Source organism: Petaurus breviceps, unplaced genomic scaffold, assembly GCF_028583685.1.
Source record: "Petaurus breviceps papuanus isolate PSGF00001 unplaced genomic scaffold, PetGlider_PUasm1.0 126, whole genome shotgun sequence".
Lineage (NCBI taxonomy): Eukaryota > Metazoa > Chordata > Mammalia > Diprotodontia > Petauridae > Petaurus > Petaurus breviceps.
The window spans coordinates 14,919,910-14,931,546 of NW_027185655.1; the positions used below are offsets into that span (position 1 = coordinate 14,919,910).

Genomic DNA, 11,637 nt, shown 5'->3' on the forward strand with positions numbered 1-11,637 from the left:
AGAGAGAGAGAGAGAGAAGAGGAAAGGAATTATCTGGATTCATATGCCACCTCTTAAAGATGTGGGACTTAGGGGCGGCCAGGTGGCTCAGCGAGTAAAAGCACTGGCTCCAGTGTTGGGATGACCTAGAGATCAAATCCCGGGCTCAGACAGTCAGCACCACACCCAGAAATAACTGGCTGTGTAACCTTGAGCAAGTTACTTAACCCTGATTGCTTAAAAAAAAAAAATGTGGGACTATAGTCACTTAATCCTTTAAATCTCAGTTTCCTCATTTGTAAAATGGGAACAATACTAATCATAGTAACTATATCACATGATTGTTGTAAGGCTCAAGTAATATAATCAGGGGCAGGTAGGTGATACAGTGAATAGAGCACTGGCCCTGGAGTCAGGAGGACCTGAGTTCAAATTTGGCCTCAGACACTTGACACTTACTAGCTGTGTGACCTTGGGCAAGTTATTTAACTCCAATTGCTCTGCCTTCCCCCTTCTCATATCCCCCCTTAATTTTTTTAAATCAAATAATATAATCTATGCAAATCCTTTGCAACCTTATTATATAAATGTCAGTCATCATAAAAGAGAAAGGGAGGGAAAGCATGAGCTCAGAGTGGCAGACAAAGAGAGCAATTATTGACTCACAGAAGGCTAATTTTCCCCTCCTAAAGTTAAACATGAATGTGTCATACATTCTGAATATCAAATAAAAGAAGTAATTTTATTTCATATCACTTAGAATTTATTTCCCTTCCTTCATGCAAGCCCCAAAGAGAATGCTCACGGTCCTACCCCCTACGTGGAAAATTTAAAGTAAAGACTAGTCCAACCAAGAGCTAGTCATTAATTCCATCTCGTTGAACTTTTCCTTCACACTATGGCACAAAGAACCTTTGCTTAACATACCTTTAAGTTTATTGTGCTCGGAGTCAGCAGGGAAAAGGGAATCTGGGAAGAGCTTGGGGAAAGTAAGCCCTGCATACTTGGGCCGATTCTCCACGTAGTTTCTTACTGTGGGTTGCAATTTCTTCATGAATTCTGGGCATGGTGTTCCTAGCTGCTCGATCACTTTGTTCCATTGATCAATATCTGAGGATCAAACAGTTAAGGGAAAAAGAAGTACGCTCCACTAACTATTGCTACCTCACAATGTGAGTAATTATTTCTCAGGATCCTTAGTCATTGTAGCAAGAATTTTCAAGCAATGAATTCCTATGGAAATTTTAATCTCTGATAACAATTATCTCTTGGACTCTGCCCTGATGACTGGATTAAACATTTCAAATTTCCCTCCCTTGCCCCCAAAACAATATACCATGCATGCAAAGGACAACTCTGGGAATACAGTGTAATGTAGCCAGATACCTGGAGAACAGTTTTCATAATAGTATTCTTTCATTTCTTGTATTATTTGGTATTTATTTATTAATGGATGATATATGGTATAGTGGCCTAGAATCTAAGAGGATCTGGGTTCAACTTTGACTTCTGACTTCGACTACTGGCTGTGTGGCTCTGAGTAAATCATTTAACCTCTCCAAATTTTAACAACTCTAAGTGCAAGAGAAATCATTCATTTGCTTAGGTAGAGGGAGTTTCCTCAAATGAGAGTTCCTGAACTTGTAGCACTGTGCCTAGCATGCAGTAGGCACTACAAAAATGCTTATTTCCTCCAATGAAATCATAGTTCTGGTCCCTTTCTTATCTACAAACATATCCTCTGTAAGAAAATAAGCTCTTTGAGATCAATCCCTGCCACTTTTATTTTCATATCTCCAATGACTAGTGTAGTTCCTTCCACATAGAAATATTTAATCAGAGCTAAATTAATTACTTTTTTTTTCCTAGTGGAAAAACTGACTTAAAAGGGTAATGGGAGTCACATAACCTGGAGATTGAGAATCCAGGTATAAATATGTGTTTTCATTAAGAATCCACAATTACTATGTTTAAGGTAGGATGTTTTGTTTTAAATATTACTTTATCCATGTTTGGCACTAAATTACCTTTCCCCTTTTCTCCACTCTACGAAACTAAAATAATTTCATTTTCATGTTTTCCATATCACTCCATGAACATGAACTCAGATTTGGCTACATCTACTGCATCAATTTGATATTGACTGTGAAATCTCAGTAAATGAGCACTCTGCTAAAAATTCAGGGAAGCTGTCATGGACCAAAAGAGGTGAGGGGTCCTTATCAAGGCAATTGTTATATACTTCATATAACTTAACTTTAAGTTGACTAATTTGGATGCCAAGAAGGATGTTAAATTCTATTATGGTTCAATCGATCATCTTGAAAGAAAATGGAATCAGTTAATTTTTCAAACATCTATTAATCTTAAGAGGTAATATGTCATAGTACATAATGACAAGCTGACCTCAAAGCAGGGACCTGGGTTTGGTTCCCACCTTAGAGGCATGGAGGTTGCATGGCCCCAGGCAAATCATTTAGCCTCTCACTTGCTGTGGGCAATTCTCTAGTAGAGCAGAGAATGTGAGGCTTCATTCCTATACCAAAGACACACAAGAATCTTCCTCACACACTCCACAGCCTACTTACTGTGTTTTGTCTACTGGTACCAACCCTTATCTCAATACCTTTGCATTGGCCATCCTCCCTGCCTAGATTTAACAGCGCTTCTTAAACTGCGGGTTGCAACCCCATATGGGGTCATGAAAAATTTGGCAACAGTAAAAGGTTTCTGGAAGCCCAATGACCAAAAAGCAATACAAAACCAGAAGCATAATGAATCTAAGCTGTTTCTGGCAGCGCTTACCCACGATGCATCACGAAACTTCATGGCAGCCTTTGTTCTGAACACAAAACAAGCGCACTTTGTACTGTGTGTGCCCTCTGGCCACACAGTACCCACGAACACTGCCTAAAAGCCAAAAGGAGTTTTGAGTAGAAAAAGTTTAAGAAGCCCTGGTCTAGAACATGCTCCGCATCTTTCTTTTTTCTTTCTACTTATTCCCTTTTAGTTCTTCTTTTCCTCCACCTTTTGCTTTCCCTCTGTAAAAGGTCTTTCCTGTTCCTCCCCTCCACTTGCTAGTGCCTTCTTTAAAATAAACTTCCATCTAATATATATTTACATACATACACACATATGTGCAAACATACACACACATATATATAAAACCTTACATATAGCTAGTTACCTATTTTTTCTCTAATAAATAATAGCTTAAATTTCTAAAATCATAGTATTTGGAGGAAAAGAATTAACCTCTTAATGATACAAATACATTGCACTAAAAATATCTTTCCAAAAATCAACACCACTTCTATGAAATACTATCTGTAAAATTTTTCCAAATTCACAAGGCAAGAAACTATAAATATGCACAAACTCCAAACAATATCATAGACTTAATGAAATGGGATGTGAAAGGAAACTTATTGCCAGGAAAATAGCAATAATCCAGTTGGATGCATCTCTAAATTAGTTTACATGGAAAAACTATCCTTTCATCTTTCAATTTCAGTTTTTCATACTGGTTGCATTCAGAAACCCAGTGCAGAGTGACTATTACTTTTGTTTTTATTGCTACAAAGGTGGGACACTAGAATTTGCTATTCAGAGCACAGATAACTATGCTATGAATAATAATTTTCTCCATTTAATTTATTAAACTCATTATACATCTGAATTTTAAATTGCTCAATTTAAAAAACTTGCTACATAATTATAACTACTTTTCTATATCCACAAGAATATTAAAATCTGAAATTGAGTTTGGAAATCACAAGAAAGCTCAAAACTAACTTCATGAAGAATTAAGCATCTCTCCAAGTGGAATTTACAATCTTTTTTTAAACAAGCATTTATTAAGGCATTGCTTTAAGTGTTTTACAAACATTTTTCATTTTATACTCACAACAACTCTAGAAGCTAGGTGCTATATTATTAACCCCATTTTACAGAGAAGGAATCTGAGATAGAGGTTAAGTGACTTGCCCAGGGTCCCACAGCTAGTAAGTATCTGGGGCTGGATTTGAACTCAGGTCTTCCTGGTTCCATGTCCAGCACTCCATCCAATACACTACCTATTTATTTCTATAAGCATAGCAAACTTCCTACCTTCCTCTTATCTCAATGAGGTTTAAAACTTCCTTGAATTTTCTGCAACACTTTCTGCAATCCTGGGCTTTTCTTTGGAACAGTATTGGAGATTCTGATGGTTGGCAAAGATGAGGACCCTCTATTGTCCCTATTTAAGTGAGAAATCACAATCTACCTAGCTATTGACATGCTATATCCCTTTGCATGTGGTAGGTACCTAATAAATGTTGATTGACTTATTGACTGAACATCCCTCACTATGTGTAAGATGTCAACAACATTTCATACAGTGAAAGAAATGACAGTTATATGATTATTCTGGGTCTACATATAGTTCAAGTAAGTACTAGTTTTTTGGGGGTTTTTTGGAGGGCAATTGGGGTAAAGTGACTTGCCCAAAGTCACACAGCTAATAAGCATGCCAAGTGTCCAAGGTCGGATTTGAACTCAGGTCCTCCTGACTCCAGGGCCAATGCTCTATTCACTGTGCCACCTAGCTGCCCTAAGTACTAATTTAATAGGAATTTTCTTGAGATGTGTTTTAGAAACTCAGAAATTTAAAGCATTTGCTGTTTTTCATTCTCTGGAAGAAAATACTAATTCCACAGTCCTGTCAATCATTTTGGAGAAGCTAGGTGGTGCAGTGGTTAGAGCTCTGTGCCTAGAGTCAGAAAGACCTGAATTCAAATCTGGTCTTACACACTTTCTAGCTATGTGACTCTGGGCAAGTCACTTAACCCTGTTTGCCTCAGTTTCTTCATTTGTAAAATGACCTGGAGAAGGAAATGGCAAACCCCTCCAGTATCTTTGCCAAGAAAACCGCAAATGGAGTCACTAAGAATTAGGCATGATTGAAATGACTCAACAAATCAATCATTTCTCCAACCCATCAGGAAATAATAATGAAAAGAGAAACTGCAATATAAAGGGAAACAACACTGAATGACTCCAAACTCTTATCAATGCAGCGATTGATTTTCACTTCAGACAGTTGGTGGAGTATAATCCCCATCTCCTCAGGTGGAAAGTGGACTCGAGATTCAGGAGGAAGCATACATTTTCAGACACTCATAGTGTGTTGATTTGTTTTGCTTAACAGAACTTAATTGTTATAATAGTGGAATGTCTTCTGGAACATGTGGGGAAGTCATCTGGAAGTTGCAGTGACACAAAACATTATTATTTATTAACTTTTGAAAAGAAAGAAATATTATCTAATTAATGTATCCTTGGAGAGCAATTTAAAACCTCGTCCACCTCACCACCAGCTTTCTGAATTTTAAGAGTAGTATTCTATAAAATTTAAAATATCACCCAAAAATCGATATTGGAGAATGTACATGTGAAAGGTACAAAATAAATTAACATCTTCTTCAAGGAAATAATTCTTAAAATTAAATGTGCTTCCTAAAGAAGGAAAATTTCAAAAGAAAAGTTCTAGTTGCCAAGCTTAGTAAGGAACATGATAAGGTAGTTTGTTAACTAAAATGGTAATAGTCTATTCAAGTGGTTGGTAGCAGTTCTGGGGAGTGTTCAGAATAAGACTACTAGATATTGAAAATGATTCACCTGAACAAGTTTTGTCATCCCTGGCAAAAGACAAGATAAATGTTATTTACTGAAAATACACATTTAAATCACAGCAAAAAGTAGTAATATATGGGGGCAAAACTTAAACCTTTTTATTATGTAATAGCTTAGATACTTTCCCACTAAAATTGAAAGACAAATTAGCACAATTTCTCTCTAGATGATGGATAATTTGACAGTGTTAAGGTAGGGTAAAGAGAAATTAGTAACTTAGTTTTTAACTGGTAAGGATGCGGAAAAATTGTCAAGAATTGAAAGGAGAGTGGGAAAGGATACAAAATGATCAATGCTTTTCTTGAAAAGAGTAAGCATAACCAAAGGAAAAACTAGACAGTTCATGTTTAGTGAAAACTGGCTTAAAGTTATGATGTAAAGTGATGCATAAAAATTCCTTAGGAGTGTAACTCCTTAGTAGTCAGATTTAACATAAATCACATGTGTATAATACTGGGGAGACAAAAGGCATCCTTATGAAAGGCTGACATGTTCTGTGTCCTATAAATATATAGATGGGTTAACATAGAAACTTCTAAGTTAATTAAATATAATTCCATATGAAAAACTCTTCCTTCTTTTAGTAACCTATAGAATATAAAATGTGTTTCTTGAATGGTTAACTACGTCACACGAAATTCAATTTTGCATCAAGAAAGCTCTAAAGTATAAAGGTTTCATCATTTACTATTACAGGATACTTGACTTCAAAACAAAAATGAGGACTAAATGTTTATGTGACTAATAGCTACATCACCACTTATCAAGTTTGCCATGCTATATATTCAACGTGGTCATCATTTGTCCTGCTATATATCCAACATGGTCATGATTTTCCATGCTATACATCCAACATGTTCATCATTTGCCTTGCTATACATCCAACATGGTCATCATTTGCCTTGCTATATATCCAATGTGTTCATCATTTGCCATGCTATATAGCCAACATGGTCATTGTTTGCCTTGCTATATATCCAACATGGCCATCAAGCCTACTCTATTTTTAAAAAATCATAAATGTACTTTTGTTAATTTATCATCACAGTACAATAAAGTTTAAGGCCAATTTTCATTATTGTAGCTGAGCAAGTAAGACAAACTGTACACATTACTCCCCATTAAAATTCATATTTTCATCAAAAATTATTATGCATATTGTTTTGCAACTAAACACTTTCAGTAATTTTCATCAAAGAATCAATTTTCCTAAAGTCCTGAAGATGTTAGAGGGAAAAATGAGGGAATTAAAAACAGAGATAATGCAATCACCTAAAGGTATGAAAATGTAAGTTGGAATGAATTAAAGTTAACATTGACATTTAAAATTTAAAATATATGATAGCCTCTTTGGATGGCTTCTTGGATGATACTGTATTGTGATTCTTGGTTTGAAAAATAAACAAAAATCAGAGGGAAAAAAGCACAATGCTTTTAAAGGAAATTTTGCGTGCCCCCTCTGCAAATATACCTTGTAGGATAGTGAATTTAAAGCTAAACCCACTGGTGTAAGAAAACTGATGGATGTTCAACAATGAGCATTTGAGGAATTCCCAAACCAAAAAAAGGATACCAAAAACAAAACAAAGCAGAGTAGATGACTTCTGTGCATCATAAATGATAGAAACATGAAAAGGTAAATGGGCACAATTACCAAAGAAAAAATAAGTAATGAAACAAATGTCTTGATGTTTCAAGGTTATTTTTATTTAAAGAGAAATCAACTGGGATGAAAACACCACCACCAAGAAAGAACTCAGAAAGAGTTTTAAAGAAGCACACAAAGGAATAAAGATATAAGTGGAATTTAAAGAAATAGAAGAAGTAAGAATGAAGTAGGACAAGTGAAAACCTACACTACTTCTAGATAGCATTTATATAGCATTTAAAGGTTCACAAAATACTTTACAAATATCATCTTCTTTTGTCCTTACAACCCTGGAGATAAACATTATCCTTATCCTCACTTTACAGATAAGGAAATTGAGGCAGAGAGAGGTCAAGTGTTTGCCCAGGGTCACACAACTAATATATGTCTGAGGTGGTACTTGTCATTTGTCAAAGGTCTGAAGGCATGGTAACACAATAATCACAGGACACTTTATTGTTCCTCTAGAGCTGGAAAATTATAATAAAAATAAATGAAAAAGGAAATTGAGAATTTAACAAATAGGTGGATAAAATAGAGCTATAGGACTGTCAACTTCTGAATGGAATCATTAAAGCATGTATTTGTTCCTCAGCACCAAATTTTATATACATATTCATGTATATAATACATTAAGGCACAAATAAATTTAAAATACATGCAAAAAGGAGGAATACATAAGAAAATTTGTATAGATCATAGCACAATGAAAATATTTAATAATGCAGAAAACACAGTGACCAAACTGGACTTAATAATGAAATAGTAAATAATTAATAGGTCTAAGAACAAATTATATAAACAATAAACATGTGAAAGACAATGCTAATGATGAGAAAGCCTACCAAAATTTCTGTGATGCAGCAAAAGCAGTTTTCAGGGGGAAAATTCCTAAAAACATAAATTAACAAAATAGAAAAGATAGAATTAATAAACTATATGCAATTTTAAGTATCACAAATTCAACATATAAAGAAAACCAAAACTAAATAAAATATAAATTAGACATAGTATCCTACATAAATCCATAGTATCCTACATGTTATAATACATACTATAATAATTAATGTAACAAATATTAAATATCAAAAACATGAATAACAAGAAGAGAAAAATCAATTTATTAAAATTAAAAACAAGCAAGATGAAACCACATAAAAACCAGGAGAAATAAAATAATTTTCAAAACCTATTCTGCACAGTTATAGACCAACAAAACTAAGGTTTCAAAAAATAGATTATCTGAAAAATATAAAATACTAAAATTAAAAAACACCAAATATAAGGAGGTAATGGAACAATATAGACAAAAAGAATCAGAAATAAATGAATAATCCAGTATCCCATAAACCCCAAAATATATATTGCCTAGGAAAGATTTTCTATATGGTAAGAATCACTAGGAAAATTGGAAAGCAATCTAGCAGAAATTATATTTAGAACATCTTACATAATAAACCACCAGAAATTCAAAAATGGAAATGTGAGCTGATTAAATATCAAGCCATAAAAAAATTAGAAAACAATCATATCCTTTTCACAACTATAGGTAAGGACACATGCTTAACCAAAAAGAGATAGAGGCAAAATAGAAGAGACAATTTCAAGACCATGAAATGGACAAGCTTTTGGAAAGACAAAATTAATGTAATTAAGATAAGAAATGATATAGCTGACCAGGAAAAAAAAACATGACCAAATATCTCTGATAAGAGCCTGAATATGAGAGACAGACAGACACAAAAATAGAGTGACAGAGACAGAATTCTAATAAGATTCTAATATGTGTGTATGTTGTTCAGTTGTGTCTGACTCTTCATGACCCTGTGCACCATAATGTCCCTGGACTTTTCTTGGCAAAGATACTGAAGTGGTTTGCTATTTTCTTCTCCAGTGGATTAAGACAAAGGTTAACTGACTTGCCAATTAGCCTCTCTTGAGCACCTGTTTCCTCATCTGTGAAATAGTGATGATGCTCAATTCTCATCAGAGGGCTGTTCTGGGAAAAGGGCTTGTTACTTAGTGAACCTTAAAGTATTAAACATAAATATGTTATCACTCCTAAGGAATTTTTATGCATTGCTTTACATCATAACTTTAAGCCAGTTTTAACTAAACACGAGCTGTCTAGTTTTTCCTTTGGTTATGCTTACTCTTTTCAAGCATTGATCATTTTGTATCCTTTCCCACTCTCCTTTCAATTCTTGACAATTTTTTCTGCATCCTTACCAGTTAAAAACTAAGTTACTAATTTCTCTTTACCCTACCTTAACACTGTCAAATTATCCATCATCTAGAGAGAAATTGTGCTAATTTGTCTTTCAATTTTAGTGGGGAAAGTATCTAAGCTATTATATAATAAAAAAGGTTTAAGTTTTGCCCCCATATATTAGTACTTTTTGCTGTGATTTGAATGTGTATTTTCAGTAAATAACATTTTTGCTAGTCTGCATAGGAGACAAGGAGGATAAATGATTGACAGTGAAAAGGAGGCACACTTTGATGATATAAAGAAGAAATGCCTAAGGATTAGAACGAGCTAAAAAAATGGTATGAGATAGGAACCTGGTGAGTTAGTGAGGTCCCCGACATTGGCTATTACACAACTGATTCTTTCATTCAAAGGTAGATTGGACCGATTGACTTCTAAGTTTCATTCCAATTCAGAGTCTATGCTTTGTTGTTACTCAACCAAATGTGAATTATGAGATAATTATTTCCTTTATAAAAGGATTTGTTATAATATTGGGGAATTAGTGTCATGAATAGATTTGAAAAGATCAAAATAATTGTAGCTAAATCCATCTGGACAGCTCTATGTGGAAATTATATTTAATATATAAAGTTCAAAGCTACCCTTGGGAATTTAAAATATGCCTTGACTTGCAAAAAACTTACCACACAACTCTTTAGAAATAAATCTACTACATAAAATTAGATGTGTTTGTTATAACATTTTCCAAAGAATAGCATACTGTAAATTATGCATGCTATTAATTGTTGCTGCCAACTTTGGAGTTTGTAAGTTTCTTCTATCTCTTATGAATATTTAAAAAAATCTTTTATGGAGTATGTATGGCTCCCATACACCCTGTATTTTTTTGATGCCCATAAAATAATTCCTTTTAAAGGAATTACATTTCCAATTTTTGGTTCAGAAAAATATGATCATGGGATGAATACAGAAGTCTTCAAAATGCTTGTTTTTCAGAAAATTTTTTTGAGTAAATGAAGGCTTACACTACTCCATATAAATTATCAAATTTTTGAACATTAGACAGTTAGTAGCATACTCAAGGTTACTTCTTGCTCCCATCCTCCATTCAGTTGCCAAAGAGATTTTCCTAAGTGCAAGTCAGAGTACATCACTCCCCATCCCCCATCCTCACCCCCACTTCAGGAAACTCCAGTGAATGTCTATGACCTCCAGGATCAAGCACAAAAACCTTTTCACCTTACATGTTATATCTCACCAAGAACTCTGCCATCCAGTGCCATTGACCTCCATGCTATTTCCTCAACAAGACACTCCATTTCTTGACCCTGGAAATTTTCTCTTGCTCTCTCCTATGCCTGGAAGGCCCTCCCTCCTCATCTCTGCCTTCTGGCTTCCTTCAAGATCCAGCTAAAATTCCACCTTCCAAGGGAGGCATCCCCCTGTTAATTCTAGTGCCTTCCCCCATTTGAATATGAGTTGGGTATGCTGTCTCCCCTCATCGGACTGTGAGCTCCTTGAGGGCAGGCAATGTCTTTTCCCTGCTTAGCCTGACACAGAGAAGGAGCTTAATCATTACTTATTTACTGACAAGTTTTCCCCCATTCTTTTTGGCAATAGGATGGTTTCTATACACTAAGGAAAAGTAAGGCTACTAACAAATTTCAAGAGCTTAATTTTATTTTTACCCTAAGTTATAATTCAGAAACACACTGACATAATTCAAAGCACTCCCATGAGGTCCTACCTGTATCTATATAGCTGTCAGAGTCACACAAAAAAATCATGTCCTGATCAGATATGATGTGATTACACTGTTATAAACTAAAGATGTTTGATTTGACAGAGAATCTAAGAGGAGAGGGGCTGCATGAGAAGGCAGTATTTTGTTTGTTTGTGGGGGAAGTGGAAAGAAGTCAGGGCTCCATCACAAGCCACACAGTGTTTCAAAGATGATTTGTATGGAAACGATAATGAAAAGAACAAAGGATTCATGGTTATTGTAGAGGAACTTCTATGGCAACAAACATGTTCTAACATTTTCTGTAAAAGTAGTTGACTATTATGGCACTTGAAACATTTCTTCTGGAATTTAACATTTCCTTTTAAAAAGTATATG

At 34.7% G+C, this 11,637-nt stretch overlaps 1 protein-coding gene across 22 annotated transcripts in view; it reads right to left on the reverse strand.

Annotated features, from left to right (window-relative positions):
- MAPK10 (mitogen-activated protein kinase 10) overlaps positions 1–11,637 on the reverse strand; it is a 257,723-nt gene that overhangs the window by 37,105 nt on the left and 208,981 nt on the right. For all 22 annotated transcript variants that reach the window (XM_069093364.1, XM_069093328.1, XM_069093333.1 and 19 more), the window contains one exon: positions 907–1,089. In XM_069093364.1, the coding sequence (XP_068949465.1) occupies positions 907–1,089 (183 nt within the window). The remainder of the gene's footprint in view (positions 1–906; positions 1,090–11,637) is intronic.